At 40.5% G+C, this 22,920-nt stretch overlaps 2 protein-coding genes across 13 annotated transcripts in view; one reads left to right on the forward strand and one right to left on the reverse strand.

The window, feature by feature from the left end:
- The window catches only part of LOC137379651 (serine/threonine-protein kinase WNK1-like), a 275,316-nt gene extending 265,390 nt beyond the window's left edge, over positions 1-9,926 (reverse strand). For 7 of the 10 annotated variants that reach the window (XM_068050782.1, XM_068050783.1, XM_068050789.1 and 4 more), the window contains exon 1: positions 8,078-9,926. In XM_068050782.1, the coding sequence (XP_067906883.1) occupies positions 8,078-8,884 (807 nt within the window). In that variant the 5' untranslated portion in view covers positions 8,885-9,926. The remainder of the gene's footprint in view (positions 1-8,077) is intronic. The other 3 variants (XM_068050792.1, XM_068050791.1, XM_068050784.1) reach the window with 2 other exon arrangements.
- Positions 1-22,920, forward strand: part of LOC137379652 (ninjurin-2-like) — a 354,918-nt gene that overhangs the window by 98,736 nt on the left and 233,262 nt on the right. The gene's annotated exons all lie outside the window — the stretch shown is intronic.

Here is a 22,920-nt window from a genome sequence, read left to right on the forward strand (position 1 = left end):
AGGGAAAATGCCATGTGACAAGCTAGTTTGCCTAGGTACAATTCCTATGCGCTAAATTCTAAAATACATTCCCAAAGCTGTATGTGAACTCAACCTCTGCTGAATTTCCACAAATTTTCTTTGGCCAAATATGCAAAAAATTCCAAAATGCGACAGGTGCCCTGACATATTTCAACTTATATTCAAGGGATCTACGCAATAGATTAAAGCAGATTTACTAACTTTGCTCATTTCTGCTCCACATATCAATAAGTACTATTCACCTACAAATGTTTCTCATCCACTTACAAACAAGGGCAGTCGGGGAAAATAGTAGGGTTATTACATATTTTCAGGACATTCAAAGCTAAATATTCTTGTCTTGGGGGATCGTGGCAGCATTATTTAAAAACTTAGTTTAAGCAATGCAGCTGTTGTGGCTACACAACAAAAGTATTTCTCAACAAGTATGTGAATTCATAAGCATGGAATTGAGAACAGTGAAAATATTTCCAAAGCACTCACACCAAGAAGATTGCTGCAATTTTCAGAGCACATTTCTAAACAGAGAAATTTCATTTAAGTTTCCAAATTCTTCCAAAATCAGTATCACATCAGACCACAGGCGGTTGAATTTTTCTTGGCCAAGAATTTCACGTCTTTAAAATTCTGTTGCAAAGTACAATTTTTTAAAATCTAACAGTGAAATTCTGTACATCAAAATATATTGTTTATAAACAAACCTGGACTGCTTTCATTAGTGGTGATTTTCACCAAGATCCTTTACAATCTATGCTGGTTTACATACTAACTCAATTATGTGATGCAACCTCATTGACCACACTAACGTGTTCCCTGCGGTATCATTTTATAACAAACTTCTCCACACCACAGCAGCAGACAAAAAAAAAATCACAAAAAAAGGTTAGACAAACCAAACACTTCAAATTTAGCTTGAATTCTTTAAATATAATGATTTGCGACCTCCTTCCAAATCTTACCCGAGCCGTCTGTAACCGTATACACGTGCTCGAGACACCCAAAACACAGACAGATTTTCTTTCAATAGCGGTGACGCTGAGATATTTGCCACTACTGAGGGCCTCAACAACACCGCAACTTCCAGCACGCACACCTGCGCCGAAAACCAGAAATTGCAGTCTGCCTGAATGGGCTCCGGAGGAGCATACGATGATGAAAAGTCTGCAGAGTCTTATAAACTCTGTAAAGTGGCAGGGACCTGTAATTCAACAATTTGGGGGTGATTGCCCACAAGTTACAATATGATTTTAACGCTTTTTTAAAAACTGATATTGGCAGGCGCAGAGTCTGCTCAGGAAACTCCGCACTATAAATTAATGAGACCCTTAACCTAAAACACTTCTCCACAAATACATTTAAATGAGTATTTCCAAACAGTGATATCTTTTAAAATGCAAACCTCCCAATTCTGAGGACTTTTCTTTTTGAAGTTTAACACTCAGTTTTTTTTTTAATGCATTGAAAGGAGCTTTTGCAATGTAGTAAACTCTGTTGTAAAAGACAAACATAGCTGATGTCAAACTACCTTTAAAATTAAATATTCTGGATGCACTCATACAATTTTATACAACTGCCTCCTGACTAGCTCAACACAAATAATCCTGATTCTAACTCCCGTGTTATACCAGGAGACTTTCTGAACCCGAAGGCTCGATTCTTCACCAAACTTTTTCCTAAAATATTTTCCCACCACCCCAGCGGTTGTAGATGCTTTAAGTGTAAAGGACTCAGAGCTGATGCCGAGTGTGTGGGTTAACAGATGAGATACTAGCTGCTTTTGATTACTTCTGCCAATCCCAGCTCTATATTGACAGGGACCTGAGGGAAAAAACAAATGTATTTCTCAATGGTTTGTCTTTGGTTTACACCCAGTCGCACTGTGAGTCTGATATTCTCGTGCCAAGCTGGTTCTAAGCTTAGAAGCAGTGCCTGTGTTAAAATAAAACCCACTGCAGCCACCTCCGAGAAGTCCCAGTGCCAAATCAGTAACCGAGATGTATTACAATACAATTGTCAGTAAAGGATAAATAAAAAACGTTGCACGAGTTGGTTCCGTCTGGACAGACATCCGGTATTGGAAACCCATCACAGTTTAGATCTTAAAATATTGATAATGGCGAGAATGAAGAAATGAAATGCTCTTTCTTTCTTCCACAGAAAAGATTTAGTAAAAGCAGCTCCCCTCTCATGTCTCTGGGTCTTTCCCTCTCAGTGTCTAGGGTCTCTCTGGATCTGGTGTTTCAGTCTCTCCCTCTCTAGCTTTGTTTGTGTCCAGGGTTTGTGTCTCTCTCGGTGTCTGGCGTGAGCACGTGCGTCGCTTTCTTTCTCTCTCCAAGTCCCATGCCCGTCTCAGTTTCTGTCTGCCCCAATTTCTCCCCCTCAGTATTTGAACATTTATAACAGTTTTTTTTTTTTAAAGTGTTTAAAGTGCTTAAAACTATTTAAAATCATCTTAGAAACAAACACTCACCTGCCTTTGAGCTGAAGACTGACCTCGAAGGGCATGCCTTCAGCATGTGATGTAATTAGAGGCATGGCTTCATCAGCAATGTGCCACACTGCTAGGTCTCACAGATAGGGTGGTCACTGAGAGCTCAAGATTACCGGACACGCCCCTGCCAACTCCCCATGCTGTCTGTCTGTCTCTCAGGACAGAGACCCTTAGGATCAAGAGGCTGACTCTTTACTCCGCTGCCTGTGATATAAACTGGGGAGGGGCTTGTGCTGGGTGGAGCTTCTCTCCGGCTCAGAGCTGGATGGCAGCAGTACGGGGACTAAACCTGAGCCCAGGGATTCATCAGTCATGGTGAGAATCACACACATCAAGCTCGTCGGCTACGGGGGAGGGGAGGTAGAAAAAACAAAAAGGGTTTCAAAACAAAAACACTGCATATTAAGACGTCCAGTATCAGACAGGGGACAGACCAACTGAAAACCAGACAAACGGCCACCCTACTTGCAGACTATTTAGTTGGTGGACCATGCTGCAGGAAGAAGTAGAAGTTGTCGCTACAGTCAACGAATCAGTTAAGTTCATATTTCTCGGCGCAGTCAGCGGCAAACAACGCCGCTTCACCGCTGACTGCAAAATCCCGGACATAGAAACAGTGATCCATAAACCTCAGTGGCACACTAGTTAATCTGTCCCATTACAGCACTAAATTGCTTTTCCAATACATGTACAGTATTAGGTCAATGTAACCGCTCATCAGCATCCTAACTACAGGAGTTGCATCTCAGTTCGAAGACATGCAGTAAGATGAATGTTAAAATTCATTTGCAATTCCTCAGCTAATCTGAGCAGTCCAGATGTCTTCTAGTGCAATACATACCTCTTCCATTTGGTCACTGGCATAAAAATAAATCACTAGTCCAAGCAATAAATCAGCATGTCCTAATATTTTCACCAATTTTTTGTCTCATGGGATGTGACTGTCGCTGGCAAGGCCAGCAATTGTTACCCATCCCTAATTGCCCTTGAGAAGGTAACTGAGTGGCTTGCTAGGACATTTTGAGGGCAGGTAAGAGTCAGCCACATTGCTGTAGGTTTGCAGTCACATGAAGGCCAGATTAGGCAAGAAGGGCAGATTTCCTTCCCTAAAAAGAATATTAGTGAACCAGATAGATTTTTAATGACAAGCGATGATAGCTTCATGGCACTGTGACTGAAATTAGCTTTCAATTCCAGATTTTTTTTTTTTTAATTTGATTTTTATTAATTCATTCCACCAGCTGCCATGGTGGGATTTGAACCAGTGTCCCCAAGGCATTAGCCTGGGCCACTGAATTACTAGCCCAGTGACATTACCACTACACCACCATTCAAAATTAAAAGCTGATAATTCAAAACAGTTAAAATCCACAGGTGATACAGCACCAAAGAATTTAACTCACTATGGAGAATGGCAATTAATGCCTAGAAGGGAGACTTGTTATTTCTTGAAAAGGAATCGAAACAAACACTAATTAGCCAGACTGCTCTTGTACACCTCCAAACACATAATAGAACAGGTCTTCCTTTTCCCCTGAAGAAGCCATGTGAAAGGCAGCCATCAGAAAGTAAGGGATTTGAGGGTAGGGGAAGAGAAAGATTACTGCCACGTGGTTTAAAAAAAAAACAGGAAATACAGAATTGTTAAAGCTTGTTAGAGGTCACATTGGCCAATGGGTGGCAGCTAGGTTTCAAATAGGTGGCAGTCAATATTTCAATGGCTACCTCAAGGAAAATGACACGTCTAAATTAGTGGTTGGTAGCTTAAACCATGCTGAAAATTACACCCAACACTGGCTTTTAATATAAATATTTTGCATACAATGTATACACTTGAAAGACAGACTGGAACAAACAGACAACTCAAAACTACAGTGACTGCACAATACAAAGGTACACCCTTGTGACATTAATACCTTTCATTCGTTCACCTCCAGAAAAGGCTTACCACTGGCTAACCTTTCCTTCACTACATTATATTCAAAGAGCAGAGTATCACAAGATTAGATTAGATTAGAGATACAGCACTGAAACAGGCCCTTCGGCCCACCGAGTCTGTGCCGAACATCAACCACCCATTTATACTAATCCTATACTAATCCCATATTCCTACCAAACATCCCCACCTATTCCTACCATACATCCCCACCTATTCCTATATTTCCCTACCACCTACCTATACTAGTGACAATTTATAATGGCCAATTTACCTATCAACCTGCAAGTATTTTGGCTTGTGGGAGGAAACCGGAGCACCCGGAGAAAACCCACGCAGACACAGGGAGAACTTGCAAACTCCACACAGGCTGTACCCGGAATCGAACCCGGGTCCCTGGAGCTGTGAGGCTGCGGTGCTAACCACTGCGCCACTGTGCCGCCCTCTCCAAAAAAGCAGTAATCATAGTGCTGGTATTTTATAAGTTCTGGGTTTCCTGTCACACTTTCACATCCAACTCAAATTTCTATACAATACTATAAATGTGTTTTTGTAATGTACCATGAAAGTTTCCAAGAAAAGAAAAAGTAGTCAAAATGTCTGTAGATACTTAATTGTCTTTAAAAAAAAAACTGAAGTGTTGATCAGTAGCTACACAGCAATTAAACTCCATGAACTCAACTAGTGTTCATTTAACGGCAATGAGACTTGGCGGCCTTAAAAGGATGGAGCAACATAATGTAATGTGCATCACATGCCATAACGTTCCTATCCTTAAAACAACCCATCACTGAATTATTATCAGAAACACCGTTGGGGATCCACTAATATGCAGTTCACATTTTAAGTGTGGCTACAGCAGACAATAGTTCGATGTTCATTATTTGGTTCCTGAGAAACTGGAGCCATCGAAAAGCACTTCACCATTATCCACTTAATCTGATTGAACTAAGTGGATAGTGGTCAGTCAGTTAATGTCCCTCACCACATTTTCACAAAGTCCAACAACAACCTCTGACTGACCACAGGCAACACTATGGGAAATCAACTGATGCTTATATAACTACTCCTTGAAGATTTAGTTTAGAAAATGTACACTTCCCTTCAAGGATTTAAACAATTTTTATTATGTTTATTATGTAAATATATGTCCCAAGGTGCTTCACAGGAGCATTAAAGCCCAGCCACATGATGATGATATTAGGGCAGCTGGCCAAAAAGATAGGTTTTAAGGAGCGTCTTAAAAGGGAAGAAAGAGCGGTAGAGTGTTGGAGGGGTTTAGGGAGTGAATTCCAAAGCTTATTGCGTAGGCAGCCAAAGACACAGCCATCAATGGGGGGAGCAATTAGAAAAAAAAAATCCGGGATGCTCAAAAGTCCAGAATTAGACTTTTGGAAGGGTTGTGGAGCTGGAGGAGATTACAGAGAAAGGGAGGGGAAAGGCAACAGAGGGATTTGAAAACAAGAACTTAAAAATCAAAGCATTGCTTCACCAGGGGTCAGTGTAGGTCAGCGAACACAGGAGTGATAGATGAATGGGACTTGACGTGAGTTAGGGCATGGGCAGCAGAGTTTTGGATGACCTGAAGTTTACGGAGAGTAGAACGCGAGAGTCAAGGCATGGATAAGAATTTCAGCAGATCAGCTGGCGGGGGGGGGGGGGGGGGGGGGAGGTCATACAATGTTATGGAGGTGGAAATTGGCAGTCTCAGCAATGATGCAGATGTGGTCAGAGGCTCATCTCTGGGTCAAATATGACACCAAAATTGCAAATAGTCTGCTTTTGTCTCAGACAGTTGCCAGGGAGAGCAAAGGAGTCGGTAGCTAGGGAATGGAGTTTGCAGCAGGGACCGAAAACAATGGCAGTCTTCCCAATAATTAATTGGAGGAAATTTCTACTCACCCAATACTGGATGTCAGAGAAGCCATCTGATAATGTAACAGTGGAGCAGTTGAGAGAGGTGGCGGTGAGGTAGAACACATTTTTGTGTAAAATCTACAGTGGCCTTACTTTGAAACATCGTACCCATTTTGATATTTCCAATACCTCTAAATTGCCATCCAATATTCTAGGACTGATTTTTCACCCGGACTGCATCAAAATACTTAAGCACACTGAAGGATAAGATTAATTTAATTATGCAGCATCCTGTAAATTACACTGTATTCATTTTCAATGTTACAGTCAAGAAAAGAATACACAATTAATGTAGTGCAAAAAAAAGTCCTTAGTAATTTGCATCCCTCTTCCTCACAGCCCCAATCAGCAAACATTCTGCTGTGGGTGTTACCACCAAGCCACCAGTAAGGATATCAAAGCAGGAGTTAACGTTTCGGGTCACTGACCCGAAACGTTAACTCTGCTTCTCTTTCCACAGATGCTGCCAGACCTGCTGAGTGATTCCAGCATTTCTTGTTTATGTTTCAGATTTCCAGCATCCGCAGTATTTTGCTTTTATTATAGTAAGGATATCAATTTGGTCAGCTGATGAGCATGCAACAGATGAAAAAATGGTAACTAGGTCCTGCCATAGAGTTTGAGTGGACCTCCATGTACCCAGTCTCGTCAGGTTCTTCTGGCATTTTTGGCCTTCCCCACTACTTCCTCGTAAATATGAGTCAGAAGGTTATGGGTTCAAGTACCACTCTAGAGACTTGAGCGCATAATCCAGGCTAACACCTCAGTGCAGTATTGACAGAGTGCCACGCTTTTGGGAGATATTGTCTTTTCGACAAGATGTTAAATTGAAGCCTCGACTGTCCTAAGGTGGTCGTAAAAGATCCCATGGCACTATTTGAAGAATGAGGAAGTTCTTCCCAGTGTCCTGGCCAATATTTTTTCCTCAACCAACACGTCAAACCAAATATCTGGTCATTACCTTATGGCTTTTCAAACAAAGAAAAATTACTTCAATGACACTTTTTGCAATTTCTCACCACTATACATTAATAACCCAGAAATACACAAATTATACACATGAACAAGGCACACAACACAAACCCTGGCATAGATGCAGCATTAATGCTGCATGGTGGCAACAAACCATACAGTAACAAATGTTTATTGAAGTATTCATTTTGGACTCTATTAAAAACTCACTTATAAAATTAATAAGTTCTGAGCCTAAACATCCAGTCTACCCCAAGTTAGCTGATTTCAGTTGTGGTGGTGGTAGAAATCCACTGGCCTCGGTACCCCATGTTAGATCAATTCAGATTATAGAATAATCCCTATTAGAATTGCTCTTATGCAGACATCCAATGTGATGCACCAAACATGGTCAAATCTGCCAATCCTCATTGAAGCAAATACCAGAAGGTCATTACCAAAACTAAATCTGAACAAGGGCAAAAATATAAATGGAAATCAGAAAAAAAACAAATAGCTTTTAATTGAATGTAAATTCAATACCCGCTTCAAAAATAAAAAATCTGCAAGGCCAGTTTACTTTTTAAACTATGCCTCTATTTGTCAAGTATCAATTGCCAGATCCCAGTTTAAGTTTGCGATAAATGTCATTTCCCTTCTAAAGGCCCAGTCAGCGCTGATACAACAGGGAAGAATTTAAACAAAGCAGCCAATCTTCCTATAAATGCAAATACAATCTGCAACAGAAGCATGAAACTTACCTGTAATTCACACCAAGCTACTTCCACTGTCGTTTCTGTGTCTAGACCTTTATAGACTGTTTTGAAAGATCCTCTCCCAATTTCTATATCAAACTTCAGAAATCTCCCATCAGGGGAAGTTGCCACAGCCTTAGTCTCTATTTCTTCATTATCCTCCTGCGCCTTCCTCTCCAAATTTCTTGCCTCCTCCGCTTCTCGGCTCTCTGCAATGTCATCTTCGCTGACTTTCAACTCGGCTTCCTCTCTGATCGGGACAGTTTTTTGTTTTTTTCTGTCTTTGCTGACAATGCTGCTGCCGGTTGTACTCCCTGCATGATTGCAACCATCGAGTGAACGGACTGGGGCCCTAGGTGGTTCATCGCCAACTCCCGCGACTGTACTTCCGTCTTTCGTACTGCCATCAATGCACTTTTCGCATTTTTCTTCGGCAAATACAGGAACCGCAGCAGTGACAGAATCAACAGCCGTTGCTTGTACTGGAGGCGGTGCTTCGTTATTATTGGTGATACTGCTCAATATAGCTGCACTATCGGATTCGGGTGGAGAAACGATAATGCATGTCTTACTGGGCAGATGGTCCAACGCTGTCACGTTGGAATCGCAGATCACACTCCTCCTGATAAAACGTTGGTGCTCTGCTTTGCTATCCTTGTCCATAGTATGTCTCCGCCTCTTTAGGGCCTTGAACTCTTCCTTTTTTCTCAAACTTACTCCGAAACGTTCCCCTATTGTCGTATCCGAAGTGGAATTGGTACCATTTTTAGGGGGGCGCAATAAAGACCCAATATTGTCTGCGCTTTCCGACATTGCCACAAAAAACTCGATTCCCAACAGGCTTTCAAAACAAAAAAAATGCAATGGTGAGACAAGATTTCAACGCGAGACCAAAGTCAAGCGACTGAGTGATATGCAAAAAATACAAGAGTACCAACTACGAATAGACAAATGCAAACCGATTCTTTTAAGAGTCAAATTAATTCCATACTTCTTTTGTACAAAGGGTCGGGTCCTTGGAATAGAGGCGTTCCTTTATAAAAAATAAGGAGACACACAATATAGTTCAACTCAATCAGTTGCGATGCAGCGAGATAAACATGGACCATCTGATGTGATCCATCCATCCTTAATTAAAAACTCTGAACAGCTTTCATCCAGTCTTCATTTCTCAAAAAAGGGAGAAAGAAATTTTAAACGAAAAGTCCAACAATGAGCGCCAAAATAGTTCCTTTCTCCAAAAAAAATTATATTTAAAAAAAGGCAATCAACGCAACAATCCGTTTCACAGCGATGTAGCTAGCGTCTGTTTCCTCAATAGCAGAACAATTCCACAGTGACGGGAATATGTTGAGTCGTTTTTTTAAACACCAATAATGTACAGCGCCACAACTGTTCCGTCGATGGCCATAAGGCTCTGCTCTTTCAAGCTTTCAAAATGGATGCGATACCTTTGGGTTTTTTTTTATAAAAAAGCAAAATTCAAATAAGCAACAAAAATCCGGATTGCCAGATGGAGTAGGCCTGGAAGCAACAACAATAGAAAACCACAGGGTAAGGTCGATCTGCCCGGGGAAAGACTCTCACTGCAGTCCCGTCTACATACGTAACATCCCGGCTTCTTCTCTTCCTCTCTCACACTGGAATTGATTTTTCAAGAAAACAATCACCAACTCTTTTCCGCTCTGGACAACTAACATGAATACGAGCCCAGACCCCCCGCATAGAGGGGGGGGGGGGGGGGGGAGCGAAGGGTAGGCAATTAAGCGGTCGATCAGCTCCGAGATACAAAACGCTCTACCTCCCAACTATAAATGGCGGAACACTGCCTTTCGCTCACTGACTGGGACTTACCGAGAAGCTGAGCGCTCGAGCTCAAGACAGCCAATTCACATGCGCGACGCCCACCGCACAGCCATCTGGGAAACGTAGTTTTTACTTTTCAATTGATGGCGTCGGTACGCTACTCAATTTGAACTACGCAAAAAAGGAGAACTACAGTTCCCAACATGCAGCGAGGACTTTTCAGTTGGTTGGCGTTTATTTATTCCTCCCATTTTGCGTCGAACGAGCTGCAAGAACGTTGAGCCCAGCACGTGATTCGGACAATAGGGGGACGGAAAAGGATGAGTCCGGGCGGGCAAGGGAGGGGGTAAGGTTTCTTTATAAATCCTCAGTCATTCATTTTTCAGCCTTGATTTTTGCAGGGAAGATATTATCTTATCTTTATTTAAATATACAATAATTTTCCCCCTCCCCATTTTTCCTTAAATGCACAGGATTCAAATTACATAAATCACATCGTTGCGTGATGCCGCGCTATTGAGAATCTCCCCTGGATGGTCTACCTCCCCAAATAAAACCTTTGTAAGTGGGCTTAGTTTATCATTCGAATAACAAATAAAAGTCTCAAATGAAAACAGAATGCTGGCAATACACCGCGGGTTATAGCATCTGGAAAGAGAATAAGAATGGTTACAGTTCCGAAGAAGGGTCACTGACCCGAAACGTTAACTCTGCTTCTCTTTCCACAGATGCTGCCAGACCTGCTGAGTGGTTCCAGCATTTCTTGTTTTTATTTCAGATTTCCAGCATCCGCAGTATTTTACTTTTATTTTGATGGTTACAGCATGTTGGGTACGTACAATTGATCAGAATTCTTTATTCCAATTTCTGTTTGATACCAGGGACCTACTAGGTCCCATTACAACCACCGTAGTTGGTATTGCACAATCACAGTGGAAGAAATTAAAATGTGTTTAAATGCTGGTGAAAACTCGTCTTTCTCATTCATTTTTCTCCGACTATGCTTATTTCCTGGTTTAATTTGATTGAATGGTTACAGTGACCAACAGCAATGCTAGAGCCAGCTTTGAAGATGGTCATGCACTCAGGGTGTGTACTGTGTAAATGTATGACCAAGGCATTACATTGGAAACAATGGGACTTTAAAAAAATAAATCCACTATATTGTTTCAGCTAATTGTGCCCCTCTCATAAATCTCCCAGTCAAAGAGATGCATTAGTGGCCTCCTGCCAGGCCAATACTTTAGGCATCTGAAAACACATGAATCTACAGCAAAGTGCAAGTCTTCACTTGGTCTATCTCAGGAGGCTCAGTTGAGGTCAGAAGCCCCCCATAAGTATACTGCCTGGCACCAACTCATTTTATAACTCTATATTTCAGAAGAAGGTTGTTAAGACAAAGGCCATGTCATTTGGGAGACATTAAGAAGATGCACAGAGTACAATTGGAGTTAATACAGTTACACAGATGGCGAAGTTCAATAACTTGGTTGGTAGCAGAGATTGGGAGTTGTGAAAAAGACATCAAAAGAATGATTGGATTAACTTCTGCTGCTTTTGGAAGATTAAGTAGTACCTGAAAGGTTAAATATATTTTAGTTAAAAACAATGCTAAGAATTTAGGAAGTATTAGGTATCCTCATATGATTATAGGGATGAGTGCTGTCAATCAGAAGGTACTAACAGCAGAGATAAGTTGGATGAGAGGTATACTTGGAGTATCTAGGATGTAAAGAATCAAGAATGTTATAATAAGACCATGTCTTGGATAAGAAATAACATTTACACAGAAGATCCAAAAAAGAAATTGCTTGGACATGTTTCAAGAATGTAAACAAAGTACAACTGGAAGTTCAAATGTAGCCCAATGTGTGGCTGTGGAAAGGCTATCCAAACCATGGAGCATCTTGTGAACCACTGCTCACTAAAGTCATTCTCTGGAGGAATATCTTCTATTCACTCCTTATCACCAGAGGTCATAGAATGGATATCAACAGGCTGTTGCCATTTAATTTTGTTTTTCAAGCTGCCATGCAAAACTAGAACTGGGCAAATCAAACATAAAGCAAAACAAATTAGCTCTTTATTGGCAAGTTAGCTCAAAAAGCCCAAGTGGATGGTTAGGAAATGGGGAGAGGAGGAGTTTACATCAATGCAGTATTGGGCACATTTCTGAGGTTGGAGTGAAGACATGTTGATGGGGTAGAGCAGAGAGGGCATTACTTGGTATCTGACCCATTGTTTACCTGACCTAGAAACACTTGGTTTGGACACTGGGTGCAAAAACAGGAAAAATGTCCTAAAGCCCAGCATGGAATTTCTTGCCTTGAAAAGCACAAAACTGACTTTTAAAATGGAGTTATCCTAAACCACATTTGTTACTTCAATGTATTTTATAAGTAAACAAAATAGATAATATTTTCTTATGTTTATTATTTCAGTGCAGATTAGAAATAGTTATGTTTTTAGGATTCATGCTAGATATTTCATGAGTTCAGCATCACTGGTCACGCCAGTAAGTTGCCCTCAGGTCCCCTATGATCTGAAATGTGCCTTTAGCTGCCCAATATCTAGATAAACAATAACGAGGATCAAACAGAGAACCTTTGCCACTGTACACTGACTTATTGGAATATATCACGGACTACAGTGTGATTATCATCGTTATTTGTAGATTGATTGAATATACATTCCAGTGACCGAGGCTCAGGCTATAAGCAAACAGACAATTTATTTATAATAAACAAATATCTGTTTTTGTTCGTCCACATTTTCAGGTAGGTTGGTGGGTTGATTTGGTGGGCAGAGTCTGGTGCACAATTGGTGCTTGCCAACAATTGGCAGCTGCATGTGCATCACACGCTCCAGTCATCCGTGCTCCCCACGTGCATTGTTGGCAGCGGCAGCAGGGTGGGGTGGTAGGGGTTGGTGGAGAAAATGAACAGCAGAAATTAAGGGAAGCTCAACAACAAAATTACCCTGGCTGGAAGGATTGGCGGGGGGAATGGCATGGGAAGAGAGCTACATGGGAGGCGGGGACAGCATGGGGAGAAGGGCATAAGGGGAGGGCAGCATGGGGGGATGGGAAGGTTGGAATGGCATGGATGGGGGTAGCGTTGGAGGGGAGGGAAGGGATGGGAAGGATGGAATGGCATTTGATTGGAATGACCTAGCAGGAGTGAGAGGGAAGGGATACATTGGGGGGGCAGGGAGGGTGGCATGGGAAGAATGGAATGACTTGGGATAGGGATGGCATGGGACGGATGGGATCGCATGGGAGGGGTGGAAGCGATGATGGGATTGGTTAAGTATACTAATTTGACCACAATGTATTGTTGGTTCTGCTAGTATAAAATAGTATTCAGTTTGAAACAATGGGGCCTGATTTTCTTATCATAAAACTGATGCTAACCCATTTAAAATGAATGATAATCTAGATCTACACATTACAGTAATTATAAACTTTTCTAATCTCTTTGATATATCGCAAAACAATAGAGATGCTTACAGCAAACTATCTTTCAATACAACTAGATGCCACAAAATAGGTGTTAACTTCTTATCTGGCAACATGCTGCCATCGAGTTATCGACTTGGCACAGTCCCTCTGCTGGCATCAGACTGTACACTGATTGAAGAGCTAAGTACAGACAGCCCAGTATAACCCTGTGGTCACATTGGTCTCCATCAAAAATGACTAAATCCAATCAGTGAACTTTTCATAGGTCTCAAACACAGTTATCAATCAAAACCACCATCTCCTGTATCAAGATCCTGTGAGGATATATCAACCATAACTTGGAGTTATATCTTGCTTTTAACATAGAAAATAAATCTCAATATGCTTCACAAGGGCATGAGAAAATGGAAGGCAAGCCACAGAAGGAGAGATGATGAAAAGATGGGTTCTAAGAATAGTCTTAAAGGAGGAGAAGATGATGCAGGCACTAAACAGTTTAACATAGTGTGACACTCGCAACCAACAATCTTTTAAAATAAATTAGATTGAATTGCTGCTGTAAGAATTTAGTTGCCAAAAGATGGATACCAATGAGTCTACATTCAATTGGCACTGGCACATTCATTTCCCCTTTAACAGGAAATAAGACCCAGGTACACATTAATTGACTTTTGCCTACGTGAACAAAATATACCTGGAAGAAACAACAACTTTCATTTATAGAGTGCCTTTAACATAGAAAAAAATCCCAGTGTACTTCACGCAAGTATAATGACACCATGCCAAAGAAGTAGATATTAAGTAGGGTGACCAACAGCTTGGTCAGAGAAGTGGGTTTTAAGGAGGGTCTTAAAGGAGGATATGCAACTGGACAGATAGAGGGACTATGGAGGTAAGTCCACAGTGTGGGGCCAAGGTGACCGAAGACATGGTCATCAATGGTGGGATGAAGGGGGACTGGGAAGAATGCTCAAGAGGCCACAGTCAGTGGAGTAAAAAGTTTGGGGAGGGGAGTTGTAGGGCTGGAAGAGGTTACAAAGATAAGGATGGACAAGGTTCTGAAGAGAGGCTTTGTGGAACTAGCAGCCAATATAGGTCAGTGATGACAGGATTGGATTAGCGGGATTTGGTGCAGGGTAGGTTACAGGCAGCAGAATGAGCTGAAGTTTACAGAGCATGGAGGAGGGAAGGTCAGCCAGGAAAGCAATGGAATAGTTGAATCTGGAGGTGACAGATACATGGATGCAGGTTTCATCAGCAGATGAACTGAGGTGGGACGGAGGCAGACAATGTTAAAGAGGTGGAAGTTTGCAGTCTTTGTGATGGAGTGGATATTGGTTCAGAACCTCAGTTTAGGGTCAAGTTGGACAGCAATGTAATGAGCAGTCTAGTTCAGGCTGAGATAATGGATAGAAAGAGGAATGGAATTGAATGCAAGGGTACAGTGTTTATGACGACAATAAAAGACAAAATGGCTTTGGTCTTGTCTGTTTAACCGGAGGAAATGGTGGTTCATCCAAGGCTGGATATCAGACAAGTAGTCAGACAACACAGAGGAAGTGGAGGGATCAAGACAAGTGGTGGAGAGACTGCTAGGTGTTGTCAGCATGTATGTGGTTGCTGCCCTCATATCTATGAATGAGGTCATCATGGGCCAGCATGTAAATGAGGAAGCGGAAAGGGCCAAAGATATACCCTCCTTGGGGGATTCCAGAGATAGTGGTGTGCTGGTAGGAAGAGAGCCATTGTTGGAGATGCACTGGCTATGATTGGATTGGTAAGATGGAACCCAAGTGACAACAGACCCACTGAGCTGCATAATAGAAGAGACATGTTGGAAGGGAGGTGTCCATGCCAAAGTCTGCGGAGGGGTCAAGCAAGATGAAGACGGATAAGGCACACAGTCACATTCACAGAGGATGTAATTTGTCGCTATGACTAGGCCTGTTATGATGTTGTGTTGGGGCAGAAACCTGATTATGGAGATTCAAGCAGGAATTTATGGAAAAGGTGGGCACAGATTTGGGAGACCTAACAATGTAACCCTCTATCTGGTGATTGTAGTAATAAGGATTTAAATCAATAATCTCAGACAGACAAAAAATATATTTTTGTTATGGGGATGTTTTAAAACAGATAGCTTGTGCTATTTTGTTCCTCTTCAGAGCAGTTGAATAAATCAATTATTAAATATTGTGGTTTTCAATTTGAGCTGGTTGTTAACTTCCATAATATAATGATCGTAAATGCTGTTACACCTTTAGAGGTGTGATTATGTGTGAATCAGGGAGAAAAAGCTTGTGCTATTTATTCACAGCAACCATTACAATGTCCCATGTGAGCTTTGCTCGAAGTGTCACAAGGAAACTCAGCAAGAATGAGAACTCAGTGTTGAATCACAAACACTGTACAATAACAATGATAAAAAAAAAGGTCATTGTTCTAAAGGAAGGAAAAACAAAAAGCTGAACAGACTAATGCAGTATGCGTGAGCGACATACTTCCTTTGTAGAGTGTGGCAAAAGACCATCCACCATCTTGCAGCAAAACATTACAGTTAGTTTAAGTTGCTACAGTTTCTGTAGAAAGTTTTTGCCTCATTAATACCATATGTGTTGATCGGCTTAGTTTTTAGGTGACTTAATAAATCTTACAAATGCTTTTATTTATAATGAATTCAAACTCCAATTTAGTATATTAAGTCGAACTGTTCAGTTTGTACTACTAACCCTCTAATTAAAAAGCTTCTATTTTTATATTGTGCTGCCTTTGAAATTGATCTAAGCAAAATCTAACCATGGATGGGTTTGCTGGATCATCACACTATTGTGCACCATTATAAACATATCAATTGGAGGCAATATTTAGGCAGACCACCAGACTGTGCTAACTTGTTCAACAACACAAATAAGATACTGCTATAAGATTAATTCGGATAATGTCAAGAAATGCTTGAAATCAACATTTTCTGCTGTAATTTTAGTTACTGGTAATTTGAAAACAACTGTTGTACCCTGTTAAACAGTCACTTGGAGTTTTGTGGATGAAAATGAAGATTTATTGTAACAACCATTTGCATTTATATAGCAATTTTAACACAGAAAACATGGGTTTTGAGAATTATTTTGAAGCAGTGACTAGCAAAGGGGTTTAGGAAATGATGTTCCAAAAAAGTATGCAACAATTGAAATGAAGTGGAGGGACAAGAAGCCAGAGTCAGAGGACTGGAGACCATGCATGTCTGAAGAGGATTATGATAAGGCACTCTTACTTTTCTGTCAGAAGGTTGTGGGTACACTTTCCACACTAGATACTAGAGTACAAAATCTAGATTGACACTCAAATGCATTACTGAGGGAGTGCTACCTCATTAGAGGTCCTGTCTTTTGGATGAGATGTTAAATCAAGGTCCCGTCTGCCCTCTCCGGTGGATGTAAAAGATCCCATGGCACTACTGTGAAGAAAAGCAGCAGAGTTGTCCTGTTGATATTTCTCCCTCGTCCTATATCACTAAAAAATAGATTTTATGGTTGGTTATCACATTTATGTTTGTGGGAGCTTGCTCTGTGCAAATTGGCTGCCACGGTTCCTACATTACAATAAGGACTACAGAAGTACTTCACTGACTGTAAAGTGCTTTGGGACACCCTGAGGTTGTGAAAGGCGCTACATAAATGCAAATCTCTTTTTTTTTTTACTTCCTGTTACATTCCCCAGACTAAACAGCTTCAGAAATGGCAAAGATAATGGAGCAGGCTCAGGGGGTAATCCATATAGCAAATTTTAAGGTGGCTCATTTTGGTAGGAGGAATAGGTGGTTACTTATCCTTGGAAGATAAAAAAACTAAATGACGTAGAGGAGAAAAAAGATTTGGAAATGCAGATACATAAATCACTAAAAGTAGCATCACAAGTTGATACAGCCATAAAAATTGCAAATGAAGTACATTTTGAAATGAATAGAATACAAAAGTAGGGAGGTGATGTTAAATTTATATAGAACCTTGGTTAAACCAGATTTTGCATACTGTGCCCAGTTCTGGTCTCTATACTTCAGGAAGGCGATTGAAGCACTAGAGAAAATACAGAAAAGATTTACAAGCATTACCAGAATTGACAGGATGCAACTATCTGGAAAGATTAAGTGGGCTGGAGCACTTTTCTCTAGAAATCAGAAGACTAAGAGGAAAGCTGCTATATGTGTTTGCTTGGGTGAATATAGAGAAACTGTTTCCACTTGAGTGAGTGCAGAACAAGGGGATGTAAATATGTGATAGCCATTCACAGATCATATAAAGAATTTAGGAGGAATTTCTTGGAGAGAATATAGAACTCGTTGCCACATGGAGTTGTTGAAGCAAATAGTATTAACATGTTTAAGTGGAGGCCTGATGCATACAGGAGGGAGATGGGAATAGAGGGACACTAGGGTGAGCAAAATGGGAAGAGGTAATTGGTGTGGGAGGAGGCTCATTCACGTATCATCACCAGCATAGTCCTATTGGACTGAGTGGCATGTTCCTGTGCTGTAAATTCTATGCAATTCTATGCAAAGATTATCCTATATTGAGATAGTTAAGCCGTCTCACGGACCTCAACAGTAAATAAGGTCGAAGCAGTTGTGAGACCATCTTAGGAACCAGCAATAAGATGTACAGTTCTACTTTAATCCCAAGTGCACCATACTGAGATCCAGCAGCTAGCCAGCATAGTTAGTCCTTCCACTGGGGTCTCACTTGAAAGAAGTCACTAAGAAATAAATAACTTGAATTTATACAGAACCTTTCATGTCGCCAGCACCTCCCAATCCACAAAAACAGTGTCATAATCACAAATATTAAATCCAATATTAACGGCGACATGAGGAAAAACTTTTTTATGCAGCAAGTGGTTAGGATCTGGAAAGCACTGCCTGAGAGTGTGGTGGAGGCAGATTCAAGACAGGCCTTCAATAGAGAATTGGATAATTAACTGAAGGGAAAAAAATTGCAGGGCTACGGGTATTAGGCAGGGAGTGGGACTAGGTGAGTTGCTCTTGCTAAGAGGCAGCACAAACATGACAGGTCAAATGGCCTCCTTCTGTGCTTTAACCATTCTATGATTCTATATGTGTGATATACTTTGATCCCCAAACAAATCTACTCTTTGATAAAGCTTTCCTTGGTTCCTTTTCTTCCGCAGAGCACTGAAAACACACCCTAACCCATTCACTTTCAGTGCACCCTAGTTTTAATACAATACATTAATAATGGCAAGACATAACCAAATATCACTATTTTCCTTTAGGGAGTAAAATGTCTTTATTTTTCCTGTTGTTTGTTCTCAGACTGCCAAGTCAGCTAAAGTTACATCCACAAATAAAAAGAGAAAGTAATGGAAATACTCAGTAGGCCTGGCAGCATCACTGGCAACAGAAACAGAGTTAACTTCTCACGTGATGACCCCTCATCAGAACTGTGAAAAGTTGGAGATGTTAAAGGTTTTAAACAAGTGAAAGGAAGGAGGGTGGGAAAAAGAACAAAAGGGAGGGTCAGTGATAGAAGGCAGGAGAGATTAAATGACAAATTGGTTGACGGTGTAAGGCCAAAGGGAGTGTTAATGGTAAAAATAAAGAAACAAAAGATGTGTCTAGAAGAGATGTGAATGGCTGAATCATGAACAGCTGCTGTCCAAAAGCAAAAAAATAACAATAGATAAAAACTAAAACCAGCAAAGAAAAAGGAAACAAAATGGGGATAGAGGTTACAATTTGAAATAGTTGAGCTCAATGTTGAGTCCAGAAGGCTGTAAAGTGCCTAATCAAAGATGAGGTGCTGTTCCTCAAACTTATGTTGAGCTTCATTGGAACACTACAGTTGCGTCTACATTCTCGTAGCACGTTTAGATGTTTGAAAAATGTTTTAATTTCATACTGTTTCTTACTCACTATTTTGAGTAGTAGGATTACCTATTTGTCTTCATTTTATTTATGAAGTGAGACCTTGTCTCACATTGTGAATCCCATTTATTCTCTACCTTGTTCAGTTAAAGTAACAAATCTTCAGGGCATCCCAACCAACTCAGTACCTATGAGCTATATAGACCAGAAACATCTTTGGTTTGGTCTCTGGTTTGATAAATGTTAGTTAATCTCTACACTGCAAGTAGTAAGGAAGGTGAAACAGGGTTCCTGCTCTGGATTTATGTCCTGTAAGAACTGTTGGTTAGATTATAAGTGTACAAAGCATCTCAAGAATTGTGCTTAGTTGTCATGACCTGACTTTATCCCCTGAAATTGCATAAAAAGAATGGAAAGTTGGACATTCTAAACTATACTGTACACTTTCTGTGCAACAAATGGTTAATTCTTGAATTTTGAAAAACAAAATACTAACAAATGGCCTATTCATCCTGTAGTTATCAGAAGGTCAATGAAGATAATTTGATGATGGGTGCAGTCTGAATGAGACCTTTCAAGGTTGTAGAATAGTGAGCTGAATAAAGTGTTATGTGTGTTGCAAGTGAGCAGGAAGAACCTTGCAAACAATTGGGATTAGGGCCCCAGTGTGCTGGTCATGGCATGAGCACTAGCAAGGGGCAATGTAGCCTTCATCAAACTAACTGACATCTGGAATCATAGACTGATTGATATCTGTCCAGATGAATAACTGCTTGTAAGGGATCCATGTGATAGAATCAGTCCTCTTAATTGGTTAATAGTATTCCTGACATAAAATGAATGGTGTTTTCTCCACCCCAATAAAGTTTTATGAGAAGATTCAGGAGGTTCAGGATATGTGAGTGTTTCCATGCGTGTTCTCACAAGACTCCAAGAAGGTGTTTTGAATGCTTTCTAGAAAGGGTAAAGCAAAAGGAAATTATAAAGAATTATTGAAGCAATTCTGCAAAATCAGAGACTGTTAAAATCAAAAGTTTCAAGATTAAGAAATGTGGCTAATTAAATAGAAATAAATCTTTAGCATCTGAAAATCCATGCCAGTTCTACTGAACTCCGTCCATAACCTTTGCAGATTCACCAGGACTCACCACCACCTCCCTAAATGGCCATCGACAGGGGCCGCTAAATTGTGAATTAGTTCAGTTGGTAAATGATCAGTGCGGAGACAAGGTGTATCTCACCAATAGGAGCAGATGTAGGTTCCACTTAGAACTCCAGGTCAGGATTGGGACATGAAGAGGTAGAACTGTCATTGGGGTTGTGAGTCTTCCCACTTGGCAGATATTGCATATAATACTCCAAGTGAGGTCTGACCAGTACAGGATAAAATCTTAGCAGAACCACTGCAGAACGTTTTGGTTATTTAGCCCAGATTTCTTTTTGCTTTTAGAATTTCTTAACTACATTTTCTCAACATTGAAAGTATTCCATCTATTGTTACTTCCAGAACTCTTTCCCCTGTAATAATGATCTTTCCTTCAATATGTAATATTTCACATTTGTCTATATTAAATTGAATTTGTCATTTGTTCAACCCTGAACATAACAGAACTAAATTCATTTGCACAATTTTAAATGTACCCTCTGATCCTCCCCCAGCTCTTCCTATTCTGATGTAGCCTGCAAATTTAACAAAATTACAATTGTTTTTGCAGCAGGTCATTTTCGTAGATTAAAAAAACAAAGGTCCAAGTACCTCCCCCAGTCTCAGGTTAGGCATCTCATAAGTACTCTGTTTCCTTTTTTAAAATTAATTTTCTTATTCAGAACTACATTAAACCCTAGGTTCCCTTGGACTTCAGTGTAATTAATATGTCCATATGTCTACATGCCTTCTGAAAGTGCAAATAATGTAGGGATTTCTATTATCTATGTTATTCATGATATCCCTAAAGAAATCAAAGAGATTTGTCAAGCAGGACCATCACCTTTTAATTCTATGCTGTTGTTTATGAAGCTATTATTACATAGCTTCTTCTCCAACTTGCTTTTCAATAAAGGTCTGTCTCATTTGTAACTGTAAGTACAACCTTTCCCCTTTTGCAGTCCTGTGGATCCTCTGCAATACGTTACATCTTTCATTACTGGAGCCATGTCCCACAAATTTTACTTCAACATTCTACAACATATGCTATTCAGTCTGTGTTAACTTTCAGTGCTTTTAACTTAAATACCTTCTCAATTATTTCAAAAAATTCTATGATATTCATTGTACCACATTAGTTGGATCTAGCTTAGGCAGGTGGGCTTAATTACATCTTAATCAGATGTGACCTGCTTGAACTTCCTCCCTGCTGCCTAATTAGACAATATTTATAAGTTTTAGAAGGCAGTAACCTATATTGTCCCTCACAGATGTAATAGGATGCTTTGAAGCACATGCCCTAGACTAACTCTGCCTTCCGGCTGAAGTATGATACAAGCTGAAGTATGGTATTGAAGTGTTTTATGATATTTCTGACAGATGTGATAGAATGCTATATAAATGCAAGTTTTTTTTTCCAGCAATTGGTGACTCATGCTGTCCCTTCTTCGAGATTCAGGAAAATGTACATGGTAAATAGCTCAGACCATTGCACTCTCCTGGGTGGTGTTGAAAACAGCCACTTAGCAACTAATGTAGAACCCTCTGAAAATGATGTTTTTTTGATGCAGGTGTAAAATAGCACTTTTGGGATAGAAATTTAAATTGGAGTACTGCAGCTTAACCATTTAAATATTTGGTTTACAGTTTACGTAAACTTAATTTCCAAATAAATGAAACTATCTGAAATCCCCAGCAAATTTACACTGACTATATCTCTAGCTCTTCTTACAGTTCTACATCCACTGACAGCTTTGAATTACAGATAAAGTTACAAATTATTTATATTTAACTTTATCTGTTTGCAAATGGATGGGATAAAAAGGTAGCATCTTAGTGTCTGGTGAGCCTTCTGGTGGATAGTGGATAGATACTGCTCACTGTAAATACATTAGTCATACAGACCTGAAAGTTGCAAGTTTAACCCTGTGTGCTGTGCTACCTGATCTCAGCTACAGCATTGGGAATTCAGCCAAGCTTCCTATCTATCTCTGTCGCTATGGAGTGTAAATTGCATTGTCCCTATTGGATAAGACAAGTTTAGGCTGTTCTGTAATTGCCTTCAGTCCCTGCCACAAACTCCATTCTCTAACCATGGACTCCATCCCTCTCCCTGGCAATTGTCTGAAGCTGAAACAGACTGTTTGCAATCTTGGTGTCATATTTGACTCCAAGTTGAGTTTCTTACCACATAACCATGGCATCACTAACATCAACTATTTTTACCTCTGTAACATTGCCCTGCTCCTACCCTGCCTCAGCACATCCACTGCTTAAGCCCTCATCCTTGCCTTTGTTACCGCTAGACTTGACTATTTCAATGCACTCATGGCCAGCCTCCCATCTTCCACCCTCTATAAACTTAAACTCTGCAACTCATGTTATGACTTGCACCACATCACCCCTGTGCTTGCTGACTTACATTAGCACCCAGTTAAGCAATACATGGATTTTAAAATTCTCATCCTTGTTTCAAATCCCTCCATGGCCTCATGCTGCCCCCCCCCCCCCCCGCCATCTCTGTAATCTCCCCCAACCCCACAACCCTCTGAGATATCTGT

Source organism: Heterodontus francisci, chromosome 18 (genome assembly GCF_036365525.1).
Source record: "Heterodontus francisci isolate sHetFra1 chromosome 18, sHetFra1.hap1, whole genome shotgun sequence".
Classification (NCBI taxonomy): domain Eukaryota; kingdom Metazoa; phylum Chordata; class Chondrichthyes; order Heterodontiformes; family Heterodontidae; genus Heterodontus; species Heterodontus francisci.